General features: G+C 56.0%; 1 protein-coding gene across 1 annotated transcript in view; it reads left to right on the plus strand.

Annotated features, from left to right (window-relative positions):
• The first annotated feature begins 2,308 nt into the window (after positions 1 to 2,308).
• The window catches only part of LOC123456390 (adhesion G protein-coupled receptor E2-like), a 16,154-nt gene continuing 2,782 nt past the window's right edge, over positions 2,309 to 15,680 (plus strand). Inside the window, 18 exon segments of the mRNA XM_045139413.1 lie at positions 2,309 to 2,337; positions 2,522 to 2,607; positions 2,795 to 2,911; positions 3,722 to 3,877; positions 4,884 to 5,030; positions 5,317 to 5,463; positions 5,547 to 5,596; positions 5,691 to 5,768; positions 6,030 to 6,207; positions 8,308 to 8,418; positions 9,217 to 9,437; positions 9,616 to 9,681; positions 9,683 to 9,785; positions 10,977 to 11,185; positions 12,683 to 12,918; positions 13,230 to 13,296; positions 14,065 to 14,156; positions 14,794 to 14,962. Coding sequence (XP_044995348.1) covers positions 2,309 to 2,337; positions 2,522 to 2,607; positions 2,795 to 2,911; positions 3,722 to 3,877; positions 4,884 to 5,030; positions 5,317 to 5,463; positions 5,547 to 5,596; positions 5,691 to 5,768; positions 6,030 to 6,207; positions 8,308 to 8,418; positions 9,217 to 9,437; positions 9,616 to 9,681; positions 9,683 to 9,785; positions 10,977 to 11,185; positions 12,683 to 12,918; positions 13,230 to 13,296; positions 14,065 to 14,156; positions 14,794 to 14,962 — 2,262 coding nt within the window.

Here is a 15,680-nt window from a genome sequence, read left to right on the forward strand (position 1 = left end):
TTGATGGCAGCCTCAGCTACAGAATGAGGCAATAATTATATCAATAAATTTTAATTAAACTGGGCACTGGTCAGACTCACTGCACACAGGGTCTGCTTTCTTGTGCGTTGTTCGAATTGAAAACGTGCAGCTTTTCATGGTCAGTGGGAGGGGCAAGGAAGGGAGAGAAGAGAGGAGGAAAAGAGGCTCGAACTTCCCCTGCGCTGATATTGAAACTCTGGCGCGATCGACCTCAGAGGAGAGGAAATGGAGAGCTATGTTAGTTTCCTTAAGACACTTTGTGTTTCGTTTTCATATTTGTTTGTTTACTTTTTATTTATTTATTTATAGGGGAGAGAGAAAGAGGCAGATAGAGGACGGGCGCACCAGGGCCTCCAGCCACTGCAAACTTCAAGTGCCTCTGCCGCCTTCTGCAACTGGCTTACATGGGTCCTGGGGAATTGAACCTGGGTCCTTGGGCTTCTCAGGCAAGCGTCTTAACCGCTAAGCCGGGCAGTAGTGGGCTCCCCACTTCCTTCATCCCCGAGCCTTGGTTGACCCTGTGAGAAGTGAGGGTCGTGATGTTACCTACCTGGCGCGCCCTCCTGGAGAGTCAAGGAAGTTACACAAATCTGGATCTGACCTGTTGAGGAAACGGTTTGGTGAACTGAATCCAAAAGGGGGAGAAAGCGCTTCACTTCCTTCAATGGCAGCACCAAGGGCTGGAGAGATGGCTTGGGGGTTAAGCGCTTGTCTGTGAAGTCTACGGATCCCGGTTCGAGGCTCGATTAGCCAGGACCCGCATTAGCCAGGTGCACAAGGGGGCGTACACATGTGGAGTTCTTTTGCAGTGACTGGAGGCCCTGGGTGCCCATTCTCTATCTCTCTCTCTCTCCCTCCCTCTCTCTCTCTCTCTCTCTCTCTGCCACTTTCTCTGTCGCTTTCAAATAAATAAATAAAAATAAAACAAAATGAAAATAAATAGCAGCACCAAGCCTGTGGCAGCCTTTGAAGGGTTCCTTCTTGCACTTGTCTGAGTCTGACTTCGAGTATGATCTTATCAGCCCTGCGTGCACTTCTGCTGCTGCAGAACAGACAATTATCTACTTGTTTGCGATGTAGATTACAACGGTGTAAGACACAAGATCGCTTCTCTGTATTTATCACCATTCAACCACACTTGACGTGTTTCCTGATCCCACATCACTGGACTGCTTCGGTGGGTCTGAAAGAATAAACACCTCATAAGACTAAAAATAACAAGTAAAAGCTGGTCAAGAAAAAGGAGCTCAGGAGAAAGGTCCTGCCGGCTCCGCTCCCAGCCGTGATCCTCCTCACCCACAGCTCCAGTCTCCAAGGGGTGATTTGCAGACACCGCCTGGATTAGCCCCACTCTGGGAAGCGGCTGCACTGGGAGGGACTTCAGCTGCCCTCAGGGGCAGATCAGACGTTAAACGGAAGCCCACCTCCTCCAGATTGGGGAGACCTTGCTTCTGGCTGACCCAGGAAGGGAGTCACGTCCTCAGGCATCCGCTGGTCTTCCATCCCTGCCCGCATTTCCTCTGTGTCTCTGAATGTCAATTCTCATCGCTTTGTCTTTTACTTTTTTTTTTTTTTAGTATATATTTTTATTTCTTTATTAGAGAGCAAAGAGAGAGAAGGAGAGAGGGAGAGAGAATGGGTGTGCCAGGGCCTCTAGACACTGAAAATAAACTCCAGACGCATGTGCCCCCTTGTGCATTTGCCCCACGTGAGTCCTGGGGAATGGAACCGGGATCCTTTGGCTTTGCAGGCAAACGCCTTAACCGGTTAAGCCATCTCTCTAGCACACTCATTCCTTTTTCTACATCAACAGACTGAACATCTCCCGGCCCTACCAGACCGCCCTCCCTCCCTTCCCTTTTCTCTCTAGCCACTCTATTTTTCCCTTCCCTCCTCCCTACGTTCCTTATTTCTTGCTCCATCTCACCCCGTCCCTGAGATCACTTCCAATTCATTCCCTGTGAATTCCTTATCTCTCTTCTCTGTATGTACACATCCTGATCTATCTAACTCTCCTCTGCCGTCTTCTCCAGTAACACTCAAGCCAATCGAATTTAATCTTTTGAACCCTCCCTCTGTATTATATCCACACCCCCTCAATCCCCTCTCTCCAGGCCCTCACCTTAGCCTCCTAGCCCATCTCTGGGCACAGGCCCCCAATCCATAAGGTCCTGATGACTTATGGACCCAGTGCTTCCCTAAGTGGGGAACCGCTGAGACTCAGCATAGGGCCCCCCGCACCTTCTTGGGCCAAGGGGAGAGGGGGACAGGACAGGCTGTGGGGCCAATGGCAGTGGCCCGTGTGCTGAGCGTCAGGTAAGTCCAGGGTCAGTATCCCGTCTACACCCAGCACCCCCAAAACCACCTTAGATGTAGTAACCCAACTAGTGTCCATGGACTCAGTCCAGGGAGATGCCACTGGCTCCCTCTCTTTGAGCAATGGATGACGCCACCCAGGAGGGTTACCACCTGCTGCCCCAGGTGCGTCCCCTCTCCTCAGCTCCCTCCCACTGGCCTTCCCTCACTCTGCAGGGGCGCTGTGTGTCCTCCTGAGCCTGTCGGGAGCTGGAAGCCAGAAGAGCGGGGGTGAGTCGGCTGGGAACGCGGGGACCACAGCCTGAGCCCGGGGAGGGAGGTGGCTGCACACAACTCTGCCCAGGAGGAAGTGAATTCTGCATGGCATCTTAGGCCCCACCCACCTTCCAAGGCTCCTTCTTCTGTGATGACTGCCCTCTGCCAGCCTGCCCTCTCACCAGGGTCTTGGTCCCCACAGGCTGTGCCAGGTGGTGCCCTGCCAACTCGGAATGTGCCAGTGCCAACACATGTCACTGCAAGGCAGGGTTCACCTCCCCTGAGGAATTTATCACCGACCCCACGGGCTTCTGTGAAGGTACAGACTGGGGACAGGGCACTCGGGAGACAGTGACGGGTCGCCCAGCAGTAGTGGGGGATGTGGGCAATGGGGGAGAGGGTCTCAGCCCTTGGTTTTTAGCCATGATCAAAAACAGAAAAAAGGCAAGGGGGAAAAAAGGAGGGTAGAGAGGCAAAAAGTAACTACGCAGGACTTATTGGAGAGAGAGAGAGAGAGAGAGGGAGAGACAGAGAGAGGATGGTCCCTGGAATGAGTACCTCAACTTGCCCTTAGGACTGGCGAGACCCTGAGCTTCAGTCCACCCCACTTTATGACTGGGGAGACCCTGAACTTCAGTCCACCTCACCTTAGGACTGGGGAGGCCCTGAGCTTCTGTACACATTACCTTAGGACCGGGGAGACCCTGAGGTTCAGTCCATATTACCTTAGGACTGAGAGACCTTGAGGTTCAGTCCTCATATAGGACTGAGAAGACCATGAGTTTCAGTACACCCAACGTTAGGACAGGGGAGACCCTGAGCTTCAGTCCACCTCACCTTAGGACTGGGGAGACCCTGAGCTTCAGTCCACCTCACCTTAGCACTGGGGAGACCCTGGGCTTCTGCTCTCCCCCACCATGGCACCCTCCAAATCCAGATGCCAGGCAGGGAACTGGGAGGAGCCAGGCAGCTGGATCAGCCTTCAGCCACAGCAGGGTGGGCCCCAGGTTCTGCCCCAGAGATGCCAGCTTCACCTCAGCCCGTGAGCGTGGAGTCAGGGGACACGGGAGTCTCTCCCCTGACAGAACTCACACTTGGGGAGGTGACCCTTGGTCCTGCTCTGTTCCAGACATCGACGAGTGTGTGCAGCCCGGTCTAGTGTCCTGTGGAAAATTTGCTGAGTGTGAGAACACGGAAGGGAGTTACCGCTGCATCTGCAGCCCGGGATATGAGCTGGTTTCTGGAAGGACGTTTTCCACTAGCCAGAGTGAGAACACCTGTCACGGTGAGCGCCTCCCCTCAACCTCACCTCCCCAGTCTGAGGGTCAGGGGTCACCTCATTGATCCCGGAGCAGCCAAGGCAGGGTCCGGGCTGTTTTAGTTCCTGGCGTCTACACTGGATCAAGCGTGCAGTTACCTGCCCACCACCACAGAGAGGTCAGGTGACACTAAGGGTCAAGGGAAGATCAGGGGCTGCTGCCTGGGTCCCATGCTGACAGCTGTGCGTGGGTCAGTGCAGCTGAGGACCCAAGAGCACCCTGGGAATGGTCCGCAGCACCTCCAGGAGCACCCCTGCTGAAGGAAGGAGCCACGGTCAAGGCTGCAGGGGCCCCTCCAGCGGAGGGAGAGTGGACAAGCCCTGGGTGGGGCCTCGGCGGAGCTGACCCACAGGGCCCCCTCAGGGTGGGCTTGGCGCCCAGGCTTGGCCAGAGGGGAAGAGGCCCTCCCTTCCTCTTGTGCACAGGCTCAGTCTGGAGAAGAGGCGGTTTCCAGCCTCCAGCGGGCAGTGGGGGGCTGAGGCCCTTGGTAGAGCATGGAGGGCTGGGCAAGGTGCCCAGCACGCCAGGGCTGGAGGGGCTCCATGGGGGGCACCACACAGAACTGATGAGCGTGGGTGAGGTGGCACAGGGGCCCCTCCTGCACCCCAGGACGGGTCACAGAGAACAGCTAGTTTGGAACAGAACCTACCCAACTCCTGAGGCCCCTCACATCTTCATCTGTCACTGCCAGTTCTGAGAAGGGGAGCCCCAGCCGCGGCCAGGGAAAGACAAGGCCGGAAGAGCCCTTTGTCCGGAAGCCCAGCACAATGACTCAGTTTCCCTTCTATAAACTGGGGTCTCTGATCTTTAGTGAAGTCTGTCTGTCCTGCACAGAGGCCCCCAGAAGGTGCTCTGCTCTGAAGGCCACATGGAAGGTCACCAGGTGGCAGCAGTTGCTCATGGACTTGGGGCAGTGAGAAGACCTGCAGACGCAAGCAGGGCAGGTCTGACCCCCTCTGGCTTTGTCCCCAGATGTGAATGAGTGCACCTCGGGGAGAAGCCTCTGCCACAACTCCACCCACTGCATCAACAGTGTGGGCGGCTACCAGTGCCTCTGCCGCCCAGGCTGGAAGCCGGTCGCTGGGTCCCCCAACGGCCCACCAAACACGGAGTGCGAAGGTCTGGAAGCCACGTCGATGTCCTAGTCAATATCCCATCAAGGGCTCCATCCCGAGCATGACAGGTGGGGGTGGGGTCGGGTGGGCTCTGCTGGGCTTGGTCTGAGCCTCAGGCCCAGGGAAGGAGCTGGGGTACCTGTGGGGGGCTCCAGACGTGGACGGTGGTAGTTCCTACACCCACAGCCTGGCCTGCGGCCACCAGGGCTCAGCACGGACAGCCCGATGCCTCTGGAAGGGGCCGGGGCCCCAGCAGAGGATTCAAGGTCTGAGCCTGTCCTTGTCCCCAGATGTGGACGAGTGCAGCTCCGGACAGCATCAGTGTCACAACTCCACTGTCTGCAGCAACACCCGGGGGTCCTACAAGTGCCACTGCCGCCCTGGCTGGGAGCCGGTCCCCGAGACCCGCAGCGGGCCCAAGAACACGCGCTGCACAGGTACCTGCCTGGCCGAGCCCCAGCCTCGCCGCCCGCCCGCCCGCGCTCTCAGCCCGTCCTTAACCTCTGTCCTGTCCCTGCAGAGCCGGCGTCCTTCCCCGCCTGGACGCCGCCGTCGGGAGTCCACAGCCAGGTGAGCGGGGGTCCCGGTGAGGGGCCCGATCCCTCCCAGGACCCCTTGTCTCTCCCTGCTCGTTCACTGGAGTCCAAATCTCACCCCCCGTCAGAGCCTCTCCCGCTTCTTTGAAGAAGTCCAGGATCTGCTCAGAGACTTCGACGCAGCCAATGCCAGCCACACCATCCAGGTGAGGGCCACGCGGGGGAGCAGCAGAGAGATGCCAGTGATGCAGCCCATGGGGAGGGGCACACTCTGCTGTCTGCCCTGCTCTGATCCCCTGCCTGAAGCAGGCCCTGGGTAGCCCTGAACTGTGACACTCCAGGGTGTCTCGATTCGGTCCTGTCCTGGGTTGATGACATCTTTGTCACTCACACACTCTCTGGAGTTGGGTGCTCACGCTGTCCTGCTGGTCCGTGGATGCCAACTCTGTGTCCACCTGTCCCTCCAGGGACTCATGCGGAAGGTGGACGAGCTGCTGGACGTCCCTGGGGACCTGAGCACCCTGCCCCACTCACAGCAACGCTGCGTGGCCACTAGCCTGCTCCTGGACCTGGAGGGGACCCTGGGTATCCTGGGCAAGGCCGAGCCTGAGGGGACGTCGTCCTTCAGTTATTCTGCAGGCACCCGTGAGTGCCCGCTCTGCCCTCCGGCCTTGCCTGTCCTTTGCCTCAGACTCCATTCACGCTGTCCATCTGGCCTGGACTGTTGATTTGGAGAGGTGTGTGCGTGTTCGTGTGCATGTGTGTGTTCATATGTATGTGTGTGTACACATGTGTACTGATGTATGTGGAGGTCAGAGGTCACTTTCCCTCCTATTCTTTATTTTTTTTAAATCCTGTTCATTGCCAGGCGTGGTGGCAAACGCCTTTAATCCCAGCACTCGGGAAGCACAGGTAAGAGGATCGTGAGTTCGAGACCACCCTGAGGCTCCATAGTGAATGCCAAGTCAGCCTGGGCTAGAGAGAGACCCTATTTCAGAAGACAAAAAAAAACCTCTTCATTGATTGATTGATTGGTTGATTGATTTGAGAGCAACAAACAGAGAGAGAAGGAGGGAGAGAGAGACAGAAAGAAAGGGCACACCAGGGCCTCCAGCCACTGCAAACAAACTGCAGATACATGCACCCCCTTGTGCATCAGGCTAACGTGGGTCCTGGGGAACCGAGCCTCGAACCGAGGTCCTTAGGCTTCACAGGCAAGCGCTTAACCACTAAGCCATCTCTCCAGCCCCCCCATTCTTATTCTTAAAGACAGTGTCTCTCATTGAACCAGCTAAAGAGTGAGCCACAGGGATTCTCTCGCCTCCACGTCCCAAGTGCTGGGACTGCAAGCTCGCACCGCCGTGCCCACCGTGTTTTCGTGGGCGCTGAGGGTCCAAACTCGGGTTGCTATGAAGGTACAGCAAGCACCTTTCCACTAGACGCCTCACCAGACCTAAGTCTTTGCATTAATGACGTATCCACGTGCATGCGATAGGTCTTCTTACATTTTTTATTTTGTCTGGTGTCAGTTAGAAATTGGTCCTTTTGTTGATTTTTCTAATTATTTTTGTTGACAGCCCCCATACTTACAGATAATAAATCATGAAAATTCCCGCCACCCCCACTTCCCCTTTCACAACTCCACTCTCCATCCTACCTCCCCCTCTCAATCAGTCTCTCTCTTATTTTGATATCATGATCTTTTCCTCCTCTTATGATGGTCTTGTGTAGGTAGTGTCAGGCACTGTGAGGTCATGGAGATCCAGGCCATTTTGTGTCTGGAGGAGCAAGCTGTAAGGAGTCCTACACTTCCTTTGGCTCTTACATTCTTTCTGCCACCTCTTCCACATTAGACCCTGAGCCATGAAAGGTGTGATAGAGATATTGCAGTACTGAGCATTCCTGTCACTTCTTCCCAGCACTGTGATGCCTTCTGAGTCATCCCATGGTCAGTGCCATCTGAAAAGAAAAGAATCTCTACCAAAAGAGAGAGTAGCATTCATATACGGGTATGAACATTAAGAGAAGTGCTCACAGGGCAGTTTGATGAGCATACTATATGTATTTAGCCAGACCTTTATTTCTTTTGTCAAAATTATGACTGGACAACTGCTCTTCCATTTATAATCCCTTGTAAATTCAGATCCCACGTGTTTTATACACGGCAGTGCACTGTATCACAGTTCTGTGGACATGTCGGGCACCGCCAGGCACAGGCTGGAGCCTTCAGGAGACGGGCCTGAGCTGCCAGGCATGGCTAAGGACCCCCGGGCTACAAGAGGCCACTCCCTCTCCCAGCCTGGCACACCATGAACATAGGCTTTGCCCACAGTCCTGTGACCTAGGAACCTCCTTATGTGGAGTCAGCCAGCAGCCTTCACAGAGCCCATCCCCCCTCAAGCCTCTTCCCGCCACTATGTAGATCACCTCATTGTCCCCCTTCGTGCTGGGATGAACGTCCCTAGGAATCCCTAGCAGCCTTTGAACCTACCACTCCCCTTAGGATCCTCTTCCCGCTCTCGACTGCTGATAAACCCAGTTCTCTATTGAGTAAACGAGAGCTGCTCTCTGAAGTCGTCTCCCGGGTGTGTGACGTCCAGTCGCGCTCACGGCCACTCAAGACCCTGCTCTCCAGGGTTGCCTGGACGCCTCCCGGGAACCGCAGCCCCGAGGATCCAGGGACCCACATGGACACTTGCCATAAGCCCTAACCTAACTTTTCTCCCACAATCCCCAAACTCACAGAACTGTCTCTGGAGGTGCAGAAGCAAGGAGGACCCAGGAATGTCACCTTGACTCAGAGTCGAGCGGAGATGCAGCTGAGCTGGGACCCGACTCAGCAACCTGGTGCCACGGGTAATGGCCGAGGGGGTGAGAAGTCACCGGGACAGGATACCGGATAGTGTGGCAACACAGATCATGAAAGGTTAAAGAGCCCTGAGGGGACAGAGAGAGGCCACAAGGGTGCCGGGCATGGCTAAGCACGGGCTGGGACCGTGAGAAAACTGGCCTGGGCTGCTGGACATGGCCGGGAACCTTGGGCTGTGGGCATTGCAGCTGGCCTTGTTGTCGGGAATGCACTCTGTCACACTGTGCCTCATCTTCTCCCAGAAAAAACAGGACTGGCGGGTCCTCCCCCTTATCCCAAAGCACCTGAACATTCCATAGTCGAAGGTTCTCTCCTCCACGCACAGTTCCTGAACTTGTGTCCAGCTGCCCGAGAGACCCTTATCTGGTAGTAACCAGTCTCCCGCTGCTGTGACCATCCAGCACGTGGATGATGTCACGTAGCTTTTCCCACCGCTTCTGTTCCCTCCCTTGCAAATTCTCCCTCACAACTTCAGCCTTGTAACACCAGCCAATGGGTTAGCAACCCTAATCCTCTGCATGCAGTCACCTTAGAGTCTGTAAGTCCCTTCTCACCCTTCCCCGGTGTTCCTAATCCCACTCCCCTTTTGAATAGATGAGACAGAGACGGGGATCGCGGCCCATCACCTGCCCCTCAGTTGGCTCAGTGCCCTTCAGACTCACCTTGCTGCCCCACCTCCCCCTGTGCCCAGGACATCGGTGCCCAACGTCGCCCGGGGAACAGCGAGGACCCACACAAGGGGACACTCCCTGCAAGCTCCCTCTGACCCTGACCTCGCCCCACAGGCCCCTCTGTGGCGGGTCTCGTCTCCTTTCCAGGCATCGGTAAATTGCTGGCGGAGGCTCCGCTGCTCCTGGAGCCTGAGCACGGGGATGCGCACGGGACCCACACCAGCTCGCTGCCGGGGTCCACGCCGGTTCTGCTCTCTGACGTCATTTCCGTCTTCGTGAGCCACAAGGACACGCTGACCCTCAGCTCCCCGGTCACCCTCACCTTCGTCCACCACGTGCGTGTCTGGGAGGAACGGTGGCTAGGAATGGGAGACAGGCCCACGCACCACACATCTCCACCTCCCCAGTGGGGTGGGGAGCTCCTGGACAGTGGTCATCCCTTCCCCACCAGCTCGGGTCCGCTTCTGGGAACTGGACAAGCAGCAGCTCCCGGCCTGTGCACTGTCCCCACAGCCTCCGAGCCCCGGGTCGCGGGGACAGGCGCTCTGCGTCTTCTGGGACCGCGGCCAGGACGGATGCGGGCCGCTGGGCCACCGTGGGCTGCAGGACGGCGCGCGGCGCAGGGACCAGCACCACGTGCCAGTGCGCGCATCTCAGCAGCTTCGCGGTGCTCATGATGCCCTCTTCGCCGAGCAGGTGAGGGCGCGGCCCCGTGGCCACCTCCCGTCCCGTCCCGGAGGGGCTTCAGGGAGAGGGTGGCGAGGACCACCTCTGCAGGTCAGCTCCGTGGCTCTTGCTTCGACTGCGCCGTGCCTGACGCAACCCAACCAGGGTCCTCGGCCTGGCCTGCAGCATCATCTGGGTTCTTCTTGAAGCTCCTTAGTTGCCCCCACAATACAGTTGCCTGGTGTGGTTGCACTGAGGTCCCAGGGGTCTGCTGGCTGGCATCAGAGGACCACACTCAGTTCTCTGGTGACCCGTCTCACATGGTACCAGTGTCCCTGGTGAACAGCAGCAGGGAAAACGTCCCGCACACAATACCCCTTCCTGAGCTTGACATGCTTCTCCAGAGAGAACTCAAAACACGGAAGGTGTCATCTGACTAGGCCAGGCCCACCATCGCAGAAGAGAACACATTTGTGACCTAAATTTCGTCTGCGTTCCCCACCCCCCCCTGCACAGCAACAGGACTGGGCACCTGGAAAGGCGTGTGGCTGTGAGCACATGACTACAGCCTCCCCTTCCTGTACGGAAGACAGCGTTCCGCACACTCCTCCCGCCCTCTGGCTCCGACATTCCCTGTCACCCTCTTCCCGAGTGCTCCCTGACCTTTGGGATGGCCCATGGGGAGCACACACCCTACCCACTGTGACAAGGAACAGCAGTGGCTTCCGCCTCGGAGCCACTGACCTTCCCAGCCATAAACTTGGGACGAGGGTTGTCGGTACCAGGCACGAATTCCCTTCTGTGGAGCAGGCCTCCACTCCTGCTCAGAGAGCAACTGGCTGCCCCCATAACAGGCCATTTTTTCTTTTTAATTTTTTAATTTTTTTCTTATTTTTTGTTTTTCGAAGGTAGCGTGACACTCTAGCTCAGGGCTGACTTGGAATTCACTATGTGGTCTCAGGGTGGCCTCGAACTCACGGCCATCCTCCCACCTCTGCCTCCTGAGTGCTGGGGTTAAAGGCGAGAGCCACCACGCCAGGCGTGACCTCAATTTCTGTCTTTAAGAAACACACAAGCACACAAGCATCCACACACACACTTGTGCCCACATACATGCAAACATGCACGCACACGTGCACACCATGCACGCATACACACTCGACACCCAGAACGAGAGAGTCAGATGGAACGCCCTCCTTGCCCCCCCCACCACCACCAGGAGGACGACCGTGTGCTGAACGCCATCACCTGCGCGGGGCTCAGCCTCTCCCTGCTGTGCCTCCTCCTGGCGGGCCTCACCTTCCTCCTGTGCAGGCCCATCCGGGGCACCAGCACCTCGCTGCACCTGCAGCTCTGCCTCTGCCTCTTCCTGGCCCACCTCCTCTTCCTCACGGCCATCGACCAGACCGAACCCAAGGTACAGACTGTGCCCAAGGCCCATGCCCGGCCCCGGGGAGACACTGGTGGGATGAGTCATTCAGATAGAATTAAAGGGGGGCTGGGGAGAAGACTAAGTGGTTAAGGTGCTCGCCTGCAAAGCCAAAGGACCCAGGTTCGATTCCCCAGGGCCCACGAAAGCCAGGTGCACAAAGTGGCACGGGGGTCTGGATTCATATGCAGTGGCTGGAGGCCCTGGCATGCCCATTCTTTCCCTCTCTCTCTCTCTCTCTCTCTCTCTCTCTCTCTCACTCACTCTACTTCTCTGCGTCTCTCTAAAATAAATAAAAATAAAGGGTGGGAGAGATGGTTGAAGCACTTGTCTGTGAAGGCTAAGGACCCAGGTTTGATTCTTCACGTCCCAGGTGAGCCAGATGCACAAGGTGGCACACGCATCTGGAGTTCGTTTGCAGTGGCTGGAGCCCTGGTGTGCCCATTCTCTCTCTCTGTCTCAAGTAAAAAAACAAATAAATAAAAAGACAAATAGGGGCTGGAGAGATGGATTAGCAGTTAAGGCATTTGCCTGCAAAGCCAAAGGACCCAGGTTCAATTCTCCAGAAGCCACGTTAGCCAGATGCACAAGGGGGTGCATGCGTCTGCATTTTCTTTGCAGTGGCTGCGGGCCCTGGCGCACCCTCTCTCTCTCTCTTTCTGTCTCTCTCACTGGCTCGCTCTAGTTCTAACTCTCTACCTCTCTCTAAAATAAAATTAAAGGGTTGGAGAGATGGCTTAGTGGTTAAAGCACTTGTCTGTGAAGCCTAAAGATGGGAGGGAGGGAGGGAGGGAGGGAGGGAGGGAGGGAGGGAGGATGGAAAGGAAGAAAAGGAAGGAAGGGAGGAAAGGAGAGGAAAAACCCTGTCTCAAACAAGGGGAAAGAGGAGTAACAACCACCACCCAACACACCAAAGTTGACCTCCGACCTCCACACACGTGATCTGGTATTGACTCACACACACACACAATAAATGCCCAAATAATTTAATAAATAAAAGACAAAAGAGGGATCCTAGGGCTGGAGCGATGGCTTAGCCGTTAGTGCACTTGCCTGTGAAGCCTAAGGACCCAGGATCCATTTCCCAGTAGCTGCATAAGAAGGATGCACAAAGTGGCCCACGCATCTGGAGTTCATTTGCAGTGGCTGGAGGTCCAGGCGCACCCATTCTCTCTCCCTCCCTCTCTCATTCATAAATAACAAATAATATTATAAACACTATTTACCTATTTATTTGAAAGAGACAGATAGGCAAGGTGGGCAGGCCAGGGCCCCGAGCCACTGCCGACGAACTCCAGACGCTTCGGCCGCCCAGCACCCCCGGCTCATGGTGGTTCCCGGGGAATCGAACTTGGGTCCTTTGGCTTTGCCAGCAAGTGCCTTAACTGCCAAGCCATCTCTCCAGCACATAATAGTATAGTAGAACAGGGGTGCTCCTGCCACGGGCGCCCCCACACCTCTGCCCACGCCTGCCCCCCCCCCCAGGAGCTGTGCGCCACGATCGCGGGCGCCCTGCACTTCCTCTACCTGGCGGCCTTCTTCTGGATGCTGCTGGAGGGGCTGCAGCTCCTCCTCACCGCCCGCAGCCTCACCCAGCTCGGCGCCGCCCGCAGGAGCAAGCTCATGCGCAGGCTCATGTTCCCGGTGGGCTACGGGGGGCCCGCGGCCATCGTGGCCGTGTCCGCGGCGTCCAGGCCTCACCTGTACGGAAGCCCCACGCGGTGAGCCCCGCCTGGCCCCGGCGTTGCGGATGCCAATGCATCCGATGCGTGAGATGCCAACTCATTCCCTCTCTCTCTCTCTCTCTCTCTCTCTCTTTTTCCCACCCTTGATCTTGCTCTCCTGCGTTAAAAAGAAAAAAAGCCAGTCTATTCAGCATGACTCAAATATATGTGTAATATATATATAAATATTATATGCATGTATAAAAATTGACAATCGCTTTTTAAAGACTCGTCCTCAGAGCAGCTCCACTGCCTGATTGTGTCCTGAGCTCTCGCTCATCTCTCTGTGTCCTTCTCACTGCCCTCAGCTGCTGGCTCCAGCTACACCAAGGGTTCATCTGGGCGTTCCTCGGCCCCGTCTGCGGCATCATCTGCGTAAGTACCGGCAGGAGGGAAGGAAGGCTTCGAGACAGCGCAAGGGAGCGGGCCGTGGTGTTGCCCAGCTGGGATCCCAGCACTCAGGGGGCTGAGGCAGGAGGATCATGAGTTTGAGGCCAGCCTGGGCTGCATAAAAGACCTTAGCTGGGGCACACTCTACTGTTGCTATGGTCCATCTTATGTGGGCCAGGGGGTGATGTCCACCCTCTGCTCATGCCATCGTTTTTCCCTGCCATCATGAAGCTTCCCCTTGAGCATGTCAGCCAAAATAAACCCCTTTATCCCACACACACACAAAAAGCCCTGGTCTGATAGAAAAGGTCCAAGGAGTGTCCGTTTCCTTGGGGTGGGTTGTGATTCACATCTGCTGCCAGCCCCCCCCCCCCAATTTATAGTGGGGGAATGACGTGAAGGGAAAGTGGGTCCCATATGCTGGGGGATTGGGATTCGGTGGGTGTTGGTGAATGCGTTCATTGTGTGTGAGTGTGGGCACGTGTGGAGGTCAGAGGACAATGGGCAGGGGTCAGTCCCCATTGTCCACCTTGTTGGAGGCAGGGTCTCTAGCCAGCCTGCTCGCTTCTGGGCTGTTCTGTCACCTGCACCTCCCTTCCTGCCCGTGGGCACGTGGGCATCACAGACCGCGCTCCGCACCCGGCCGGCCCAGAGAACCACACCTGCATGCCTAGCAGGCGAGGTACCCACTGAGCCACCCGCCCAGCCCCGACGTCTGTGTTCTGACTTGCATGTTGTCTGTGGTTCCAACAGGTAAATTTTGTGCTGTTTGTTGTGGTCCTTTCGATCTTGAGAAGGAAGCTTTCCTCTCTCAACAGTGAAGTGTCAACCATCCAGGACACAAGGTAGGACGAGAGACGGCGCCCAGTCCACTCCACCCGATCCTTGTGTCTGGACACGCAGACACTCCACAGTCCGCTAAGCCATCCCCCCAACTCAGCCCATCAACTCTTTATATCTTTTTAAAAATATTTTATTTTTATTTATTTACTTGAGAAATACAGACATAGGCAGGTAGAGACAGAGGGGAAGAGGGAGGGAGAGAACGGGCGTACCAGGGAGTCCAGCCACTGCAAACGAACTCCAGATGTGCTCTCCCCCTTGTGCATCTGGCCTACGTGGGTCCGGGGGAATGTAGCCTCGAACCAGGGTCCTTACGCTTCACAGGCAAGTGCTTAACCACTGAGCCATCTCTCCAGCCCCAAGCCATCTCTAGCCCCTAGAGGCCAATTTCTGTCTGGACAGTTGCATTGTAAGGAGTCGCACCCTTCCTTGGGCTCTTACGTTCCTTCTGCCTCCTCTTCCGCGATGGACCCCAGAGCTGGGGAAGGTGTGATAGAGATGTTTCAGGGCTGAGCACTCCTCTGGAGTGAGACCTTATCCTGAAAAACAAACAAAATTAAAAGGCATGAGTAATTAAATAAACTGAACTCCAAGAAGGCAAGGTCGCGTGGCCGAGGTCAGCCGTCCCTCCTCTCGCAGGATGCTGACGGTCAAGGCCATGGCCCAGCTCTTCATCCTGGGCTGCACGTGGTGCCTGGGCGTCCTGCAGGTGGGGCCGGCCGCGCGCGTCATGGCCTACCTGTTCACCGTGGTCAACGCCCTGCAGGGAGTCTCCGTCTTCCTGGTGTACTGCCTCCTCAGCCGGCAGGTAACCGGCCCCTGAGTCCTTTGTCGGCTTAACCCTCAGGGGGAGAGGGCTACTCTGAGATGCTATTGAGGGCGCCTATCGAAGGCTACCCAGGAAGTAGGTAAGTGGCTGCCTGAGGACGGAGGAGAGATTGGGAGTGGCTACTGGTGGTTAGAAGGTACCTTTCTTGGGCTGGAGAGATGGCTTAGCTGTGAAGGCGAAGCGCTGAGATGCCCAAGGACCCAGGTTCGATTCTCTAGGTCCCACACAAGCCAGGTGCACATGGTAGTGCATGGATCTGGAGTTTGTTTGCAGTGGCTGGAAGTTCTGGTGCACCCCTCCATTCTCTTCCCCCTTTCTGTCTCTAATAAGTAAATAAGTAAATATGTTTTTTAAAAGAACGCCTGGGGCTGGAGAGATGGCTTAGCGGTTAAGCACTTGCCTGTGAAGCCTAAGGACCCCGGTTCGAGGCTCAGTTCACCAGATCCCACATTAGCCAGATGCACAAGGGGGCGCACGAGTCTTGAGTTCGTTTGCAGTGGCTGGAGGCCCTGGCGCGCCCATTCTCTCTCTCTCCCTCTATCTGTCTTTCTTTCTATGTCTGTCGCTCTCAAATAAATAATAAAAAATGAACAACAAAAAATAAAAGTAAAAGAACGGCTGTTATTAAGTATCTTTATTGGCCAATGGGAATATCTAAAAGTGCATTTAGGTGATGGCTGGGCCACTCTAAACGTCT

The sequence above is a fragment of the Jaculus jaculus genome, chromosome 21 (genome assembly GCF_020740685.1).
Source record: "Jaculus jaculus isolate mJacJac1 chromosome 21, mJacJac1.mat.Y.cur, whole genome shotgun sequence".
In the NCBI taxonomy this organism is placed as follows: Eukaryota; Metazoa; Chordata; class Mammalia; order Rodentia; family Dipodidae; genus Jaculus; species Jaculus jaculus.